Raw genomic sequence first — 20,188 nt, 5'->3', positions numbered from 1 at the left:
TGCTCTCAAACTCCTGGGCTCAACTGATCCTCTGGCCTCGGCCTCCCATAGTCTTGAGATTACAGGTATGAGCCACTGCATCTGGCCGTGTCTGCTGTTTTCAAAGGAAAGCAAGGAGATCGGCATGGCTGGAAAGAAAGGAAGGGAGAGGACAGTGGCAGGGGATGTGGTCAGAGAGAAAATGTGAGGCCTGTGCAGAGAGGGCCTTTTAGGTCATTACAAGGGCTTGGCCTTTTATTCCCAGTGAGATGGGAGCCTTGGCAGGATGGGAGCAGAGAGTGATATGACCTGGCTTCCCTCTTGAAAAGGCCACTTTGGCTGCTGTGTGGGGAGCAAATTGCTGGGCTCAAGGGCAGAAGCAGTTGCAGTCACCCAAGTGAGAGATGATGGTGGCTTGGAACTGGGTGGTGACTGTGGTGGCAGTGAGAAGTGGTCAGGCTCTGGATATATTTTGAAGCTGTTAGAATTTGCTATTGGCCAAATGTGGGTGTATGGGAAAGAGAGGAACCAAGCATGTCCCCCCAAGGATTTAGGCCTGGACAACTCTAAGATTGGAGTTGCCATCAAGATGGGAAGGCTTCAGGAGGAGCTGGTTTTGGAGGTAGAATTAGAGTCCTCTCTTCTCCCTGGCCCCTCTTGAGGCCAAATCCACCTACTCTAAGCCGCCTTCCCTGACTCTCCCCACGCAGTTCACTGCAGCCACTTTAATCATTTCCTAATGTTCAGGGCTGTCATTCGTCATTCACCCATTGGTGTTTTCCAAGGATCCATCTTCGATTGAACTTTTTCTCAAAACCCATCCCAGCTCTGTGCACACAGTGGGCTCTCAAAAACATTCGGTGAATGACGATCGATTCAGTGAATGAATGCGTGACTCAGAACAGATGTGTAGGGAATTGTAAACAGCAGTGACCTCTTAATATCCCGTGGCAAGACACAGTGCAGCTGGTGTGTGGAATGGAAGCCAAGCTTCTGGGATGGTGGCCCAGCAGCATCTTTTCTCCCTTCCCTGAAGCCCTGGGCCAGAGTGAGGCCAGTGGACCCTTGCCTTGCTCCTTTGAAGGAAGCTCCAGTTCTTCAGAGGAATGACCTTGGGGCATTCAGGGATGAGACCCTCTTCTGCCCCTAAATCTCTGCTCTGCCCAGAGGCATGGGGAGAGTTTCACCACACCTCTGCGAGGCAGGGGGGAAAAGTGGGCAAGGTATACTCACAGCCCAGGCAGTAATCCCAGCTGGTACTTCAGCCCCATTCCCCACTCCCACTTGCTGAAAAAAAAAGGAGACACTAGATACAGTGGTCCAATATGGCTGCTCTGGGTGGCTCACACCTCCAGGGCCTCATCCAGGAAGCCTTCCTAAATTGGTCCATTAGCTCCGCCACTGCCTTTGCTTCGCCAGGGCATTGGTAGTTGAGACATTTCTGTGGACACTGCAGGTCCCCGGCTCACCCTCTCTGGCCCCAGAAGACTCCCTGAGCTCAGTGTGGTTGGGGATTTTTCCTCTGGGCTACAGATCAGGTGTGTGGGCTCCAGAGAGAGATTTATTGTCTTCCTGTCTATTGGGGAAAACGAGGCAGAGAAATCTAGAGGCTGGGAGTGGAGCCAGAGGTCATGGGCCTCAGTCTGCCCTCTGGCTCAACTGTCTCGGGGGAGCTTCCAGGAGGGTGGAAATGCCGAGAAATTCTAAGCTACAACTCACATTCCTTGGAGCTCACAGCTGCCTGGACACAAATTCCTATGCCAACAGGGCACGGGTAGAGCAGGGATGAGCCTGCCCGTCATGTGAAAGGACCGGGGCAGAAATGAGGTCCCTTAGAAGGAAAACAAGTCACCTCTAGTCACACAAGTAAACAAGACCAGAGCCTGAAGCCCATGTCCCCAGCTGGAGGCTGGGACTCCCCAAGCTGGGACAGGGACGGGGCACAGGCCCTCCTTTCAGAGGCAGGGCTCGGGGCTGTGTAGCCCTGGAGAGAGTGGAAACTGGTTGAAGGCTCCTGGGAGGGCCTGTTCCAGACCTGGGAGGGGAGGATAGGAGCTGGAATCCAAAAAACTGGCCCCTCCTTCAGTCAAGGGTTTCTCAGCTAGAAAGTCAGGGGCTAGGGAGGTCTGACTCAGGGCTGACTGTTGTTTCTCCCAAGTGTTCTGGCCCCCAGGCTAGAACATGGGACTTGTATTTCTCGTGACTGGTTTCTCAGCAGAGGAGCCCTGGCAGTGCACAATAAGGCATGGGGTTTCTCCTTCCTGTCCTTGGGGAGTGGGGTCCAGATCTCCAAGCATTGAGACCTCCCTTCTTTTAAAGCCAGAACTCCATGATCTCCTGCAGAGAATCATCTCTCTGACCTGATGACCTAAATGGCCTCCCAGGGAAGGACAGTCTTCCGGCCTCTGCTATCTGGCTGCCCTAGAGGCCAGTGCTGGCCAACACGCACTACTCAAGCCCTTCCCCACTCTGGCTTCACCTGCTGGTAAACTTGCCCTCTAATGCTTTCCTCTAAATGCCCCTGGTCCAGGTCTGACCCCACTCCTGCACCTTTGCTTTGCTCTGCCCTTTTCCTGAATGCCTTCTGTTATATGAATTCAAATCCAATTCTCCCTTCAAGGCCCAGCTTCAGAGCCAGCTCCTCCAGGAGGCCTTCTCAGACTACCCCATCGCACACTGCTCTGCCTTTCCTACCCACTGATTATAGTCAGGGGCCGTGTACCCACATTCTGCCTACTTATATCCCAGGGAGATATCCTCTCCTGCCAGTGGAATTGTAAGTGCCCTACATAGGTTAGTTAGTAAGGGCTCACTGATGCTTGCTGAACTGAAGGACAGGAGAGCATACAGTTACTAAGGACCTCCTATTGCCAGGGACCCTCTTAGACATGTAATGTTCATCATTTCATAAAAGCCTTTGAAGCAGGGGCTATCATTATCTTTTTTTTTTTTTTTTTTTGAGACGGAGTTTCACTCTGTCGCCCAGGCTAGAGTGCAGTGGCCGGATCTCAGCTCACTGCAAGCTCCGCCTCCCGGGTTTACGCCATTCTCCTGCCTCAGCCTCCCGAGTAGCTGGAACTACAGGCGTCCGCCACCTCGCCCGGCCAGTTTTTTGTATTTTTTAGTAGAGACGGGGTTTCACCGGGTTAGCCAGGATGATCTCGATCTCCTGACCTCGTGATCCGCCCGTCTCGGCCTCCCAAAGTGCTGGGATTACAGGCTTGAGCCACCGCGCCTGGCCATTATCTTCATTTTACAGAGAAATACACTTGCCCAAGACCACACAGCAGGCTGCTGGTGGAATCAGAAACTGAATAAAGCTCTGTGTGTGTTCCACATCTTCCCATAACTTCATGCTATTACCATGTAGCTATTTCTAGAGACTTGCTTAATGTAATAACTGCATGTGATTCCAAGACATATAGAACCCAACAGCAGGAAAGTCTTGGATCCTGGCAGAGAAAGGGGGACTGGGCATTAGAAGGGGGAGTGAAGAATGGGAAGGAGGGCCCTGACTCTCCTGCCTATCCTGCTGAGGAGCTCCTGTAACCCAGACACCTGCTGCACCTGAAGTCTGCATGGGTCTAGGACCGCAGTCACATTAAGACTGCCCCACAGAATCCTGGGAGTGAGAATGTGGCAGAGGAGAATCTTTCAGACAGAGCTGGTGGTCTGTAGCAACACCAGTTGCTTCATAGCTCAGCTCCATGACCTATGTCCTAGGGTCTTGGTCACTTTCAGTGGACCTGACAGTCCCAACAGGTCAGGATCTTCTGAGGACTTCCCTAATCTCAAGTCTTGGGGGTTCTGGGTTGTCTTCTTGATTTGCTATGTGACCTTAAGAGAATATATACAGCTGGTCATCTAAGAAATTGGGTGGGGGTAGGAGCTAGAAAATCTCTGCTCCCTCTGCTCAGGGGCTTCTGGTAGGGAAAGGCAAAAGAACACCTAATCTAGGGTACTCTGTCTGAAACTGTACTCCTTTAAAATCAGATCTCTGTGCTCTTCAGGCTAATAAAGAGCCCAGGAAAAGAAGTCCAGATGTTTCCCACATGTGCTTTTCCTGTATGTTGCCATGGCAACTGTCCCATACACACCACTGGGGTGGATATTGCACACTGGGCCCCAGCAGAGCTCTGCACCACCCAGGTACATCGCCCTTAGACCATGACCCACCCAGATCTGTTGTCACGGCAACTGCAGGCCTGGGAAGGAGAACTCCAGGCAGGCAAAGGAAGGAGAGGGTAGGGTGTGTGCCTGTGGCTGTGCCCATGTGTTGGATGGGGACAAGCGAACTCCTTGTGTCAGCATGTGTCCTTTGGGATGGGCAAATCTAGAGTTGAATTTGACCTGTCCATGAAAAATTGGATGTTTTAAGGTCATTAAATCATAACACTAAGAGGGACCTTGGAGATAATCTTATTCTGCAGTAAATCCCCTTAATTCACTGTTGGCCACACAAACCCAACAATCTGATGAGGAAAAGCACAAGGCCCAAACCTGTGGTGACTTTGTCAACAGTGATGACATCACTACCCTAGAACAGAATTTCTTAATCTATGTTCACAGACTGGATTCTGGGGGTTCACAGTACCAGCCATCAAACGTAAGCCAAATACTGTAAATATGTCCATTTATCTGGGGGGATATATTGTAATATCAGCTAAATTCTTAAAGAGGTTCTTGACTCTAAAAAAGTAAAGCCAACTGCAAAAGTAATGAGAAGCTTTTACCCATCTGAGTGTGAACCAGCTGGGACAGATGGTTTAAAGAAACTTGGCCTTCTTACTACCCTAGAGAGAAAGATATTCCCATTTTGTGGCTGCACTCATTTTCTCTGCTGGCACCTCTGTGCTTTATTAGAGTTTTGTTAGGTTTTTGAATAAGGCATTAAACCTAACAGAGGAATGCCGTGGACTCATATTTCAATGAATTTTAATAGAATAATCACTGGCAATTACTTGGAATATGAAAATTGCTCTGCAAATGTTAAGAATATTCATTGGTGTGATGGGTGGGAGTTCCAATGCCATGATGAGAACGTTGCCTTTCACAGGGCCTGATGTCATCACAAGGGGCTTACCACCTCTGTGCTCCCTCCTGCCTGCACGCAACCTCAGATTCTTCAGCGGGAAGGATGCAGTGAGCTCATGAGGTCAGCTCTTGCCCCTGGACTGTGCCAGTGTTTATACGAACCTCAGGCTGCTCTCCTTACACTTCCACTGGGGCTGAGCTCTCCTCCTGCCAGGAAGTTCTCTTATTTATCTGACCTCAGTCATTCATACCTCAGGACACTCTCATTTCCTTCTCCTGGAAGGATTTTCTTGAGAGAAGGGACAACTGAGCATTTCTCTGCTCTCTCCTCCTCCCTGGGCTCATCTGGTCTGGCGTGGATGGCCCCACACTTGCTGACCCTTCATAAGTTCTGACCTTTAATTATCTTCTGCTCCCTCTGAAGCCTGGGACTCCCACCACCCAGGAAGGCAGGTTTTTTATTCCTTCCGCCCTTTTCAAGGATGAACATTGTGGCTGGGGTAATTCTCAGCATTTAATCTCTCTGGCTATTGTGTCTGTGTCACCTCACTCTCTTCAACTGCCTCTCCCTGGAGCTCCTTCTGTGTAAGCCTGCCCGCAGCCTTATAGTGGGGAGGGAAGTCTCTCACCAGGGGACCCTAATCCTCTTACAAAGGGGTTTGGGGGGGCATGGGATGGTGTGTTCCAGTTTCTGCCCATTCAGTGGTGCTGCAGGGAGACTTCAGCCTTGGCCGAGACTGGCGTGGAGCCAGCAGTTCTTGAGATAAAGCCCCCTCTGCAGGCTCTCTGTCTGCCCTGGGCCTTCCCAGGGAGACCATAGTTCAGAGTTATAAGGAGGGCTGACCAATCTTTGCCCAGGCATGGGGCAAAGACCTCAGGGGCCAGATCTTCAGAGCTGCACTTGAGGTGAGGCTTACCTGGATTGGCCAGAGAAGTAGGGAGCAGCAGCGGTGGAAGTTTAGCAATTAGTTCCGCCTCCCATAGCTGAAATTTGTAACTGCTCCACAGCTCCCTGGATAACAACCTCTAAAGTTGTATGGAGTAGTCTGATCTGGAGAGATTCCTGTCAACCCGGCCACCTCTCCTTAAGTGTCCTTTTTCCCAGAACCTTTCCATGGCTCATAGACACATGGAGAACTAAACAAGGGGTTGGGATTTTCTAGGAGGAGCTGAATAAAGCAGATCACTGCAGGTTGGAGAGTTGAATCTCTAAAAATCTGCTAAGAGGCTGCCAAGTCCAGGACAGACAGGTATTGGATATAGGGGGTAATTCTCTAGGAATACCATAGGAGAAAGTTTATCACCTTCCTCATCTGTTCAAGCACTCAGGGCGAAGCAGGGTGGCCCACAGACTGCTTGCTTGTAGTCCCAGGAGTGTCATGAGGTTAAAAGCTCTGCTCCTGCTCTTTAGGGTGGGAGACATATTCCAGAGCTGGGGCTTGTCCAGGGCCACTGTGTAGATCATGTACAGCTGCACAGGTTGTATAATGCACAGCTCTAGGCTACATCTTAAAGGGCCCACAAGTGCAGAAGTCTTTGCCTATTTTGTCCACAAATGTATTCCAAGCTTCTAGAATAGCACCTGGAACACAGTGAGTGCTTTATAAAAAATTGGCAAATGGGCCGGGCATGGTGGCTCACACCTGTAATCCCAGCATTTTGGGAGGCCGAGGCGGGCGGATCATGAGGTCAGGAGATCGAGACCATCCTGGCTAACACGGTGAAACCCTGTCTCTACTAAAAATAAAAATTAAAAAAAATTATCCGGCCATGGTGGTGGGCTCCTGTAGTCCTAGCTACCCGAGAGGGTTAGGTGGGAGAATGGCATCAACCTAAGAGGCGGAGCTTGCAGTGAGCCGAAATTGTGCCACTGCACTCCAGCTTGGGCGACAGAGCGAGACTCCGTCTCAAAAAAAAATAAAAAAAAAAAATTAGCAAATGGATATGAATTTCCTCTGGAGTTGGGCAATGCAGAGGTCCTGGTTTTCTTGGTGCAGCAAGAAACAGGGATGCTAGGTCTTGCCAAGATTTCTTGATTTCTGGAACCACAATCAGGATCTGGAGAACAAGGGATTTGTACTGTATGTGGAGCACTCATAGTTGCAAAAACCACGTAGAATCACTCACACACCTTTTAGAGTGGGAGGGCCTGAGTCCAAGGTAGCTGTGGGGAAAAGAGGATCCAAGCTGACCAGCTTCTGCTATTCTTGCCACTCCACTGAAAAGGCTAACATTGGGTCAAATCCACTGCCTTGGGATAAATCCCCTTCCCAGCCAAATATTGTCTTGAAAAGTCAGTCTCCTCCCTCCCCCTGTACTCCTCTAAAGATATAGCATCCAGACCCCTGCAGTTTTGATTTCAAACCCCTCCAGCAGGTACCTTGGATGACCTCACTTCTCTGGCCTCTTCCTTCATGGCCCCTCCCAGAGCCAGGCTGGTGATCCCACTGCCTCTCCTGGCCTCCCTGGGAGAACTCCCAGACTTGAGTCATCTTCCCCTCCAGTGAGGTCATGGAACGTATGGTTAAGAGCATGACCTCTGAAGACCAGCTGCATGGGTTCAAATCCTGGCTAGACCACCTTGGACAAGCCACTTAACCTGTCTGTCCCAGTTTCCTCATCTGCAAAGTGAGTGTGGTAATAATATCACTTGCCTCAGTAACAAATAACACTAAACACATATTGAGCAGTTCTTATGTACCAGTCATTTTCCTAAGCACTTTACCAATATCCATGCATTTAATCCTCACAAAACCCTATAAGGAAAGCACTGTTATCATCCCTGATTACAACCAAAGACACGGGGGCACAGAGTGACCAAATAAGTTCCCCAAGGCTGCACAGCTAGCAAGGGAGGAAGCTGTGATGCAAGGCAAGTAGGGAGTTAGATTCCAAACCTCATGCAGTTGTTAGAAGGATTAAAGGTGCTTATGACAATGCCTGCTTCAGAGTAAGCCCCAGTAAGTGTCGGCTGCTGCTACTAGTGCTGTTATGACCTCCCGTCCCAGTTCTTGGAAGCCTACCAGGTCCTAGATTGTTGCTTTGTTTATCCAACAGGGTCTCCAGAGACCCTCACACTCCCGAGCCACCTCTGCCCCACAACAGCACCAACCTGCTGAAGCTCTGAGAACACGGCTAATATTATCTGCCCCCGAACTCCTGAACTTGTTTTACTTTCTAGTCAATTGTCTGCATGTCTTCTCTCCACGGATGGCTGGGACATAAGGCTCATCTTGGCCTGGAGGTCCCCAGAGGGCAAAGAACACAGCGGTGTGAACTCAGCATGAAATGACATAGGTTTGGAGTGACAGGGATGCCAGTAGCAGCTCGGGACCTGCTCAGATTGAGGGAGATGTGAGCAGGGACTGTGGCTCACTGATCCCATTTCCTTCCTCATTGCTTGGCAGAGGCTAAGAGAGACTGAGTTGAACTTGGACAGTGTGCGACTGAGTGAGTACAGGGCACATGTACAAACATGGGTGGGCGGCAGATGGGAAGGCAGGGAGTAAGAGAAGAGTGTGGCCTTTTGACAAGCCTGGGATGGAATCCTGGCACAGCTTCCTAGCTGGATGTCCTCAGATAGGTTTTATATAACCTCTCTGAGCCTGACTTTCCTATCTGTAACACAGAGTAATAATAACACCTTCAAAGGATTGTATAAGGTATTCACAAAGACTTTACATAAAGCACTTGTCACTATGCCCTGCACACAGTAGGGTGTTCAATAAATGATAGTCATTATTACCATTTAGTTCTTTTTAGTTTTTAAAGAGTCAAAAAGCAGTGGTCCTGGTTTAGTTCACCTGCTAACTTCCTATGCAGTCCTGAGCAAGTCATTTCTCTTCTCTGAGTCTCTTCTCTCTCCCATTGAAAATGAGGCCAAATTTGCGAGATCTGTGAAGTTTGTCAGAGCTTTGACTTCCTGTGTTCTTTGATGCAAGTCATTTGTAGTCCAGGAATACTTGGATTTAGCTTGAAACCCCCAGAACAAACTCCTCTCCCAAAGAGTAGTTACCATTCCTTGCTCCTGCCCCGGGCATGCTAGCTTTGCAAGTTTCCTTAGAATGAAGACTCTATCCCTGCTCTATTTAAAATCCACAAGGCATGAAAAACTTCACTGTGGCTTAAAGATGGAGCCAACTCAATAAGGGAGAAGAAAGAGGAAGAAAAGCAAAACAGCCCTAGTGTGAAGCCAAACTCCACACTGCCCCACCCATTCTCTCTCTATATCAACCCTCCTGTGAGAAAGAGGCAGGGAGGATGCTCTGGCTTGTTCCCGATGACACATGCTATGATGAGAAAAAGATCCCTTCATTGTGGGTCCACTTAGTGCTCATTCAAACATGCCACAAAGTGGAAGTCATTAAGGAATCTGCATAAGCCTTGGGGCAACCTTTCGCACACAGCCTCACACACGTGGGCACGTGGTAATGTCAGCCTTGGCTTCTCTTGGCTGTCCAAATTAAGATCTGATGGTGGTCTGTGCACTACCCGGTGCTCACTGTGTCCAAAGGGAGAGTGAGCAGATGGGACCCGTGCTGGACTATCACCAACAGAATCAGATGGGCCAGGGAGGGTCGGGGCATGTGTACAAACATCGGTGGGCTGGGCATTTCCACACTTGCCCTAGGCAGCTGCTGGTGGATGGCCTTCAGGACATATGAAGAACATCCCCAATGCCCCAGGTTGGAGGCAAGTCATCATGGGATTCTCCTCCTGCTATATAAATACTAGAAAGCCTTGTTTGGACTCTACGCCCAGAGTCCAGGCAGATTAAGTAAGAAAGTGGTACAAGGCTGAGAAAGCTCTTTGGCATTCTCCTACTCCCCTCAGAGACTCTGCACTCACCCTCCAAACCCATTCAGTGAACTTGGAGGCCAGAGTAGAGCATATTGGGAAAGGAGCAGAGAAAGACTGGTTGGTCTTTCTCAGCTGGTAGAGAAGAAACAGGCTCATAGACGATGAATTTTAGAGCTCTGCCACCACTTACATTGAATTCCTTACTCATTCATTCAAATCATTCCTTCACCAAAATGCTGACCACCAGGCACTGTGCTAGGTGATGGGGGGGCAAGATGAGTTCATCTTCAGGAAGGGAAGATACATGAGCTTCAAAAAAAGCCCCCAAATCCCCAGCCATCTACAAATTGATACGGAAATAACATGATCAATAACTGTGAAATAACTATGCTGGATTCTGTGAATTATATAAATATTTGATGGAGTACTCTCCAAAGCACCCAATTATCCTATAAAATGGGATAATAAGCTCAGCGCCTTCCTCATGCCATGGGGCCTAGCGAGGGAGGCAGGACCGACTGGCTGCCTTATCAACCCCTATAGGGGCAGGTCACTGGGCACAGCTTCTGGGATCCCAACAAAATCTCTAGATAAGTCTCACTAGAGTGAATCCCTGGGCTGTGAACATCTTGAAGGCAGGTCAAAGTCTTATTTGTCTTTTACCCCAGTGTCAAGCACAGTGTTCAGCACAAGGCAAACACTCACTGATGGTTTGTAGATTGAATGAAGGAATACATGAATGAATGAGTCATGTCATGCCCCAAGTGACTTTGGGAGTGAGAGGGCAAGGCATAAAATGAAACCCTTCAGTTGCCTCCTCTCTTCCTCTCGTCTCTGTTTTCTTCAAGCTCAGAAGAGCACAGCCTCTTCCACAAGGCAGGCAAATCCCAAATCTCTCTCCCCATCCAACCCATCAAAGAGCTCGGCGTATCCTCGGCAGAGATGGGTCACCATGACAACTAGCTAGCACCAGAGCAGAGGCAGTGCTGTGAACCCTGCTCCCCTTCCCTAGGAGCCTTGGAGAAAACCAGTGTTTCTCACTTTTCTAGTAAAGCCCTCCTCCAAAGGTTCCCCAGCATTCTGTCCCCCTAGAGGAACCCAACCGTGATCTAGCAGACAGTTTCACATCTAACCAGTGAGGGTGGTCTTCCAGCTGACAAGCCTGGGGAATTCCTAATGCTAGTCTGAAGCAGACGTTCAAAGTAAAAGTCCTCTCATCAACTTATCGGATAATAATTGTGAACGAGTGCTGGGTTAGGTGCATGGAGATCATTAGGCTCTAACAATGTGGCATCCACATGAGGAAGCCATTATGCTAACAAAACTGCAAATGTAAAAATAGAGCTCCACATAGTTTCCTGGTTACCACATTCTAATTCTGATGACTTTTCAGTGCCAGAGAAATTTGGTTTCCTTTTGTCCCCTGCCATGCCCTGGTTCTCCTGCATGTATACTTATTGTGGGAGGAGATGGCTTGCTTTGCAAATGTCCAGTCCTTAACCCATAACCCTCCTCCACAAGGCTTGTCATGGATGAATGAGTGTTGCTGCTGTTTTTAGGGTTGCAGTGGCTCCAAGATCACTGCTATAGACCAGGCCTAGGAAGGGCTCAAAAGGTTCCAGCTCCCAGGCCAAGAAGGGAAATCTGGTCACCTGCCCAGCAGGGCACAGAGAAGACAGAAGCAGTACACCATCCTGTTCAATGATCTCAGGGTCAGGCTGTGTTCTAAGCCCCAGTTTTGCCCTGCTGGAGCAGGGCACTGAGACAAAGCTGGAAGACAAACCCTCTGGACAATCTCAGGTTTGTGAAAAGGAAATTCATTACTTTGTTGAGGCAAGCTTCCCTTTGTCTGGGAAAGTAAAGGATTGACCTGGTTCCCTGCAGTGTGCAGCCTCGTGTACCCCTGGTGTGAATCATAGCCATCCTCTAGATACTTTTTCAATGTTGTAAGAAAATCAACACACGTTCCTAAGTGCTGCTGAGTTTTGAATCTGACCCACTTAGGGCCTGACCTATGGTACCTAAGACACTCACTCATCCATGCATCATTTATTTATTCAGAGACACTGAGCACCTGAGGATGCACCCGGGACCATCAGTGCCTCTGCCCTTATGGAATATTGCTGTATTTGAGATTTAGGGATCTTCCTGGTGAATCTCACATTCCTGAGGCTCAGGTGATATGTCGTGACTACAGGATGACACGGGGAAGGGGACATGTGTGGGAGTGGCCTGTTAAAAGTGGTTCTGGGAGGGGAAGCATTGTCAGGCAGAAAGCCAAATGGCTCTGGCCTGCCTCCCTAATTCCAGCACCTTCATTTTTCAACCTGGGCACCACTCAGAACCTGGCTTCACTCCTAGCTTGTTACCTTTGTGTCACGACTTCTCACATGACACACACATGCAGTGACTCCCAGAGCCTGGACATCAGATAAACATGGCACCCCCTGGCCACTTTCCTATGCTGCCCCTGAAGGGCTCCTGGGTTTCATGGAACAATCCTGGGCTGAGTCAAATATAATGAAAACTCAAAGTGCAATTCACAGGTTGATGTCTCCTTGTCAAGAGATGGACCCATCCAGCCTTGGTCACTTCTTCCATGTGGGTAGTCCTAGCGCAGTGGCCTCCCGACCCTAGGAGGAAGTCTCCCCCAGAGCACTTACCCATGCAGGAGAAGCTCTCCTCAGTCTCATGGAGGGGCTCAGTGTAGCCATCAAGGGCCCAGCTGCCCTGGGAGAGGGGGCCAGGTTTCTGGTCAGTTTGCAACCTGTGGGACCAAGAAAGGGTAATCACTCATGGTAGAGGTTTCCTAGTCTCTAAGCCCCTCCATGGGGCTAAGAAAACCCAATTAGAACTTGGTTCTTCTTCTCTGATAGTGCCCTGCACCACTCAGGGCCAGTCCCTCCCTGATGGGTATGTGCACACGCCTGCCCTCCAGCAGGCAGCAGGCCTTCTGTGCAAAGTTGCGCCAGACAGGGAGCCCCAGAGGACACTGGGATGCCCGATGTTTGTCACCCCGTGCTGTTCTACAATCTACCCATTTCCCAGGAACGTTATCACTTATAGGGCAGAGGGATACCCTAGCAACTCCAGGCCTTCGGTCCTTTGGCTTGCCATGATCCTTGCCCTCAGGATGAGCAGTATGTACAGCCCTGTACATACACACAGGAAGAGCTCCCTCTGAAGCTGAAGTCATTGATTCCTGGTAGCACAGGGGGCACACAGGCTTTGGGCTTGCTCGTAGTCCAGGCAGCTGGTAGGTCAGGAAAGAAGCAGGAGTAGGCTCAGCTGCAATCACAGTGACTCCCGGGAGGACAAGTCTCTTGCTGGGCCCGTTGTGGTAGCAGGAAGGAAGGGTGAGGTCTCTGGGCACCAGCTCCCAAGTGCACACAGACCTCTGAGCACAACCTCAACTGTACAGTTGCTCCCAGGAACAAAGGCTGTGGGAGCTTTCATTATAGGTAATTACCCTAGGCTCTGGGAGCTGGCCCGCCCACCCATCCACCCGCTGTCTCCAGTTAAATGGAGCCTTTGGCAGCTTGGCAGGAGGGGGAGGGGAGGGCTGTGCAGGCAGGAGGGGAAATTGAAGGGCTGGGCCATGGAACCCTGAGAGTCTCCAGTGCCACTGAGATTGTCTTTCTCTCTCTCCAGTTTTCACTTTTTTCAGTGCCTAGATGGCCGGGACTCTGGGCTCAATTTTGCCGTTAACTCACTGGATAACCTGGAGTAGATCTCTTCTCCTCTCTGGGTCTGGCTTCCATCATGGGGTAAAAAAGATGCCCCGCCAAGGCTGGGATCAGTTTTACAGTCTAGGGTTGTCAGGTGTTTGCTGCTTCTGCTCAGCCTTTTCTAAGCTATTTAAACCGTGCTGAGCTCTTTTGTATCTCAGGTCCCTCAGGTGAATGCTGGGTGTAGGGCAGGGTGGGGTATACTTAGAGAAAGCAGGAAGCCTCATCCTGGCCCCTGGGGGTGTTTGGTATGATGGGGACAATCACCATGTACTACTGTTTCTCTGTCTTTTTTTTTTTTTTTTGACACAGGGTCTCACTGTGTCACTCAGGCTGGAGTGCAGTGGTGTGATCAAGGCTCACTACAGCCTTGATTCCCTGAGCTTAAGTGATCCTCTCACCTCAGCCTCCCAAGTAGCTGGGACTACAGGCTCAAGCCACCATGCCCAGCTGATTTTCATATTTTTTGTAGAGATGGGGTTTTGCCATGTCTCCCAGGCTGGTCTCGAACTCCTGAGCTCGAGATCTGCCCACCTCAGCCTCCCAAAGTGCTGGAATTACAGGTGTGAGCCACTGCACCGGGCTCTTACTGTCAATTAAATGTCTGTCCAAGTACATGAATGCCAAGGGGATAAAGAAAGACTGGGGTTGGTTGGTTTCTTGGAAGAAATTAGAATGGACCTGGGATTTTGAAGCAGAGGATGCAACATACTGGTGAGAAAGTAACAGAACATTCTACTAGGGAGAGGGAATTTTATATAATGTGTCAACTGTTTCACTGATTAACATCATATATGTAAAGAGCTAAGCACAGTGTCTGGGCCAGAGCAGGTATGCAATAACCAGTGTTAAAAATAGGAATAGGCAGCCAGGCACGGTGGCTCATTTCTGCAATCCCAGTACTTGAGGTGGGGGTGCTGAGGCAGGCACATCACTTGAGGTCAGGAGTTTGAGACCAGCCTGGCAAACACGGTGAAACCCCACCTCTACTAAAAATACAAAAATTAGCCGGGCTTGGTGGTGCATGCCTGTAATCTCAGCTATTCTGGAGGCTGAGGCAGGAGAATCGCTTGAACCAGGGAGGTGGAGGTTGCAGTGAGCCGAGATCGTGCCACTGCACTCCAGCCTGGATGACAGAGTGAGATCTAATTTCAAAAAAAAAAAAAAGAAAAAAGAAAAATAGGAATAGGCCAGGGTGGTGGCTCACAACTGTTAATCTCAGAGCTGTGGAAGGCCGAGGCAGGGGGATCATTTGAGCCCAAAAGTTTGAGGTTACAGTGAGCTATGATTGTGCCATTGCACTCCAGCCTGGAGGGCAGAGCAAGGCTGTCTCCAATAAATAAATTAAAAACTAAAAATTAAAAAAGGAATAGTTGCAGTCATCATTATTGTGCCATTATATGATGCAAGAGCGGGTGAGGTTGCATCAGTCATATAGGCCAGAAACTCCAATAGCAGAAATATTGAGGACGGCAGGCTTTATCTCTAATCTCAGTCAGCTCTCTCTCTCTCTCTCTCTCTCTCTCTCTCTCTCTCTCTCTATATATATATATATATATATATATATTTTTTTTTTTTTTTTTTTTTTTTTTTCTGAGACGGAGTCTCACTCTGTCGCCCAGGCTGGAGTGCAGTGGCCGGATCTCAGCTCACTGCAAGCTCCGCCTCCCAGGTTCACGCCATTCTCCTGCCTCAGCCTCCCGAGTAGCTGAGACTATAGGCGCCCGCCACCTCGCCCGGCCAGTTTTTTGTATTTTCAGTAGAGACAGGGTTTCACCATGTTAGCCAGGATGGTCTCGATCTCCTGACCTCGTGATCCGCCCATCTCGGCCTCCCAAAGTGCTGGGATTACAGGCTTGAGCCACCACGCCCGGCCTGCTCTATATTTTTATCCACATCTTCCTCTACCTCTCTAAACATGGCCAGGTCTCCATGTCCACCTCACTTCTCAACCTGAATGGACAGCACTGTGTATTCTAGAAGTCAGGCAGAGGTTGAATCAGAGAGAAGAAAATTGCAGTAGTGACACCAGTAACCCTACGCGTCTTATACCATTAACCATACTTCCAATTGAAGTCCAACCCAAGGCCCACCCAATGCAGGAAGAAGAGAACTGTTGGGGGTTAGGGAAGTGGTGGAGGGTGCACTGGCAGTTGGGAAAAGTCAGGAAGGGCTGCGGTGAAGCTGCTGTGGCTCTTTTCCAGGATAGCAGAGAGGGATGAGGTTGAGGATGTGATGGAATTAGATGTGTGAGACCGGGGTCTTCTGAGAGCAGACGGGGCATTGCACCTTCTGTGGGTCCAAAGGGAGGTGGTGGATGACAGGAGATAAGCTTCACTGAGAAGGCCACACCCAGGCCCTTGAAAAGAAAGGGCTGTGGAGGATGGGGCAGGGGAGAAGATGGCTGCAGGATTCATTCCCTGGAGAAGCAGGTCAGTCATGACCAGGCTGGAGATGGCGAGGGAAGCAAGTGACCTCTGCTTCTGCATTCCACTGGGGCTTTGCAGAAGATCGAGATCCTGGGGCGGGTGGTGGGGAGGGAGGAGAGATTTCCATGAAAACTCAATGTCTGTGGATTCTAGGGAGCAGATGGCACCTCCTTGGCTATGAAGCTCGGAAGGGTGGCCCAGCCTGGCCCTTGGCAGAGCTGCCATAGCAGCAGATCTAGGCCCTGCAGACTGTGCTGGGTGCCTGCCCATTGGCCTGCAGCATCTTGGAGGGTCCTCAGTCTCAATCTAACTCCTGCTGGTGCGATGACCTTCTCTCCAACCCTAATCCAGAGCCTAAAAGTGGCAGGGTCTAGGAGGTGGGGTGGTGTGACACATTTCCATTTCTGTTTAAAATGCAAACATGCAACAAATGTTTGCTGGATGAATGAAACATGGTTCTGTTTAAGCTGCATTAAAATATTTGGATGAATAATTCTGACCTCTTTGGAAAATGTCAGGTTCCGAATGTACCAGAGGACTTGTAAGGTAGATAATGTAAAATCTTAAACAATTTAATGCCTAGACACTTTTTCCCAAAGAATGAATTCAAAATGAAGGGAATCAGGTAGGAGAAGAAAGCCAAAGAGTCACCAGGGAAACATTTGACTAATTGGAAAAAGGCCACTCAAAGGAAGGCCTGCCCTGCATTTCTGCTTCTTGAGTTCTCTCATCAGCTGCAGAATCAAAGTGAAGAAAGTCACAAGGGACATAAGTGAGTTGCCCCTTAGGAAAAGAAGCATCGGTGCACTTTGCAGGCAGTACAGTCAGGCAGAAGATATGCTTTGAGAGCCAGGGGTCACCCTGGTAAGAGCTCCCTTTGGCTATGGAGTCAGAATTCTTGCAATAACAGGGAGTTCACTGCCTTGCAGTCAATTTGTAATCCTCTCTAGTTTTTGGAAAGTTCTTCATCTTGAGACTCAGATCTGTCTTGAACTAACTTCTAACCACCATGGTGATGAGTCAGGTCTTTGGAGCTGCACCAAGTAAATCTAATTCATCTTACAACATGACAGCCCTTCAAATATTTGAAAACAGTGCTCAGACCCTCTCTAAGCCTTCCCTTTCCAAAGCAAACTTCTTCAGTTCCTTTCATCATCCTATAACACCTTTTTTGATCCCCCAGCAACACGTCAGTCTTGCTCTACATGTGTTTTTGTGTGTCGATGTCCTTTTAAAATGTGGTGTTCACAACTGAATGTAACAGTCTAAATGAAGCCTAAACACGTGCAGAGTGTATTGGGACCATTCACTTCCTTGTCCTGAACTCCAAAGGCCTAGTCCTGTAATATTGAATTGCATTCAATTTTTCAGAGATTAAGATACAAAAATTGCCTTCTACTGAAGGTAAAGCTCCTAGTGGTTCTCTACCCCCACCTCCAGCCGCTTTGATGCCTCACAGGTCCTTGGAGTGTAGGGGATGATGTACAAGTTTTTCTACACCCAAAATATAAGTGAGAGTTTCTCCTTCCATTAGGATAGGGCAAAAAATACAGGAAGTTAGTTTAGTTAGGAAGATACTTAATTTGCATTTGGGCATTTCTAAACTATATAATAATTAGTAATTAAAATTTAGTGTACTTACTGAAGTCATTTTAGTATAATTATATTTTTATTAAAAAGAAAAAATAAAAAAAGCATAGTGGGCCGGGCGTGGTGGCTCATACCTGTAATCCCAGCACTGTGGGAGGCCAAGGTAGGCGGATCACGAGGTCAAGAGATTGGGACCGTCCTGGCTACCATGGTGAAACCCTGTCTCTACTAAAAATACAAAAAAAAAAAAAATTAGCTGGGCATGGTGGTGGGCACCTGTAGTCCCAGCTACTAGGGAGGCTGAGGCAGGAGAATGGCGTGAACCCGGGAGGCGGAGGTTGCAGTGAGCCAAGATCGTGCCACTGCATTCCAGCTTGGGCAGCAGAGTGAGATCTAGATCTATCTCAAAAAAAAAAAAAAAAAGCATAGTTGACTACGCATTTGTTTTTCTATGCAATCAACTTGCAGTGTCTGAAAAAAACTGGAGATACTAGCTTGTTGGCCATCTTGTTGTGAATACTGGCCTGGCCACCTTCACCAACAATGATAGCAACACCTGTCTAAGAAGCATTACTAATTCCTGATATGCCAGGCACATAAGCAGATACGCACAAGGCACTATAGCAAGTGGAGTGAGCAAGCAAGTGAGAGACAGACAGACAGGTACAAGGTGTTATGAGTGCAACAAGCAGTGTAGATTTTACTTACCAAGTAAAGGCGTAGTGCCCAAGCCAATAGAGTTGGTCTAACTCACAGTGTTGGCAAATGTCCCACAATGAATTGGGTGAGACTGATGCTACCTATGTATCTAGCTGCTTAAGCTTCCATGACACCCCAATCTGTATGTTGTTCCAGAGAACAAAAATGGACATTTTAGGGGTACCCTCCTTATGAGCCTCTTTTTGTTGTGGATTCCCCAGAGTCGAGAAAGATCAGAGCTTCCGTCACGGTCCCCTTTTAGAGTCCCAATCCCATCTCAGCTCTCCAAACCCCCAACTCTGTAGGCCTCCATCTACCTAACTTCTTTTTGTATTTCTGGGGCCCTCTGGCCTTTACCAGCCACTGATCATCAGGGTCCCTGTCCTCTTCTGGCTTGTCCCTTGGTCCTAGCATGGCTCTTCCCCCTTCCCTCCCTGCCTGCACCCCAGCTCACCTGTACTGGAAGGGAGCCACCGTGGCTGTGACTGGCTGACTCTGCTGATGGACCGAGGAGAAGCTAATGGCCCCCGGAGAGGGAGAGGGGCGCTTGCCCTGCGCTGGGCTGCAGACTGGCGAGGAAGCCCATGAAGCTGCCCGCTCATCAGGCTCCAAAGACCTGGGGGTCCCAGAACTTTTGTAGTTTATATCTCTTTGGTCTTTTCCTGGGCCGCTTGGAGGCTTCCGAACTTCCGGAGCCCCTGGTATTTGAGTTTCTCCTTGAAAGCTCGTCCGAGAAGGGCTTCTGCCCCGGGTCTGGCAGACTGGAGTCCCTTCCTGGGCTTTCTTCTTCTTTCCCTGGGTGCTTTGTCTCTCCCCAATTCTTCCGGATCCAGCCCGGCTGGAGAGGACTGCTTTCGGGGTTGTCCTGGGACTATTCCATGGGGAGCTGGAGGAGACTTCCCCATCCTCGGCTGACTCCCTCACAGATCCAGCAAACTTGGGAGAGCCTCTCCCCCGGGAGGCCCTAGGAGAGGAGTTTCTAGAAGGACCTGCAGCCTTTCCCAGTCTGGGGGAGGCCGCTCTCTGTGGGCTCAGGGCCAGGCTGGCCTGGCGCGGCCGCAGCTGGGGAGAAGCACCCGGTGTAGGAATCCTGGTCTGGGAAGAGGCACGAGGCACCGGGATGGAGGAGGCGTAGTGAGGGCGGCTGGCGGGATTCACATTGGCCATCCCATTCACGGTCTGCAAGGCTAGAAGGGTGGGCTACTGTCCTGCAGGGAGGGAGGGCAAAAAAAGACCGTCAGGCACATCTCCCGAGCTTCCATCTCTGAGTGTAGAAAGAGGATGTTGGGGTCTGTGGGGAGGCTCGAGCACCCAGGCTGGGCACTGGCACTCCTGGTTCGCATTGTGACTGGGTCACTGGCTACCTGCTGGACTCTGGGCAAATCCCTTTTCCTCTCTGCTCTGAAAAGCTGTTATGAGGCTCATCTGCAAGCAATATGGGAAAGTGCTTTGTGAATTGCAATGTGCTGTACAAATGGGCTTCATTTAACTTTCTTTGACTCTGTTCCTGTTCACTGATCGGGGACAGACTCTCCTCATAGCTCCTCGCCCTCAGGCCTTTCCTAGTACCACAAGTCTAGAATGTCCTCCACACTAAACAAATTTCCTCACGCTCTCAGCCTCTGCCTGCATGTTCCTTCCACTCATCACTGCAGCTGACCCCTGGCTCTCCTCCTAGGACACTCTCCAGTGCAGTGCAACCTTCTTCCACATGCTGTTAGGGCCCAAGGGTGGGAGGGCCAATCACAATCCCCCCAGATCATAAACTTGTAAACTGGCAAATGCTGACCCTTGAGGCTCCTGCCATTCCCTGGACCCTCCCTACTGTCCCCACCCCCATAGTCACTGGGCATTTGGCACTTGCCTCACAGTCTTCCTCTCTAGCCCATTCCCTACTCACCTCCCTCCCTGGCAAAACTGACCTCTGCA

At 49.6% G+C, this 20,188-nt stretch overlaps 1 protein-coding gene across 12 annotated transcripts in view; it reads right to left on the bottom strand.

Annotated features, from left to right (window-relative positions):
- The window catches only part of NAV1 (neuron navigator 1), a 289,741-nt gene that overhangs the window by 182,487 nt on the left and 87,066 nt on the right, over positions 1–20,188 (bottom strand). For 11 of the 12 annotated variants that reach the window (XM_030929998.1, XM_030930002.1, XM_030930013.1 and 8 more), the window contains exons 2-3: positions 18,714–19,467; positions 12,477–12,580 (exon numbers count right to left, since the gene is read on the bottom strand). In XM_030929998.1, the coding sequence (XP_030785858.1) occupies positions 12,477–12,580; positions 18,714–19,426 (817 nt within the window). In that variant the 5' untranslated portion in view covers positions 19,427–19,467. The remainder of the gene's footprint in view (positions 1–12,476; positions 12,581–18,713; positions 19,468–20,188) is intronic. The other variant, XM_030930047.1, reaches the window with a different exon arrangement.

The sequence above is a fragment of the Rhinopithecus roxellana genome, chromosome 1, assembly GCF_007565055.1.
Source record: "Rhinopithecus roxellana isolate Shanxi Qingling chromosome 1, ASM756505v1, whole genome shotgun sequence".
Lineage (NCBI taxonomy): Eukaryota > Metazoa > Chordata > Mammalia > Primates > Cercopithecidae > Rhinopithecus > Rhinopithecus roxellana.
The sequence above is the reverse complement of the archived record's forward strand: the minus strand, read 5'-3'. Positions and strand labels throughout refer to the sequence as shown.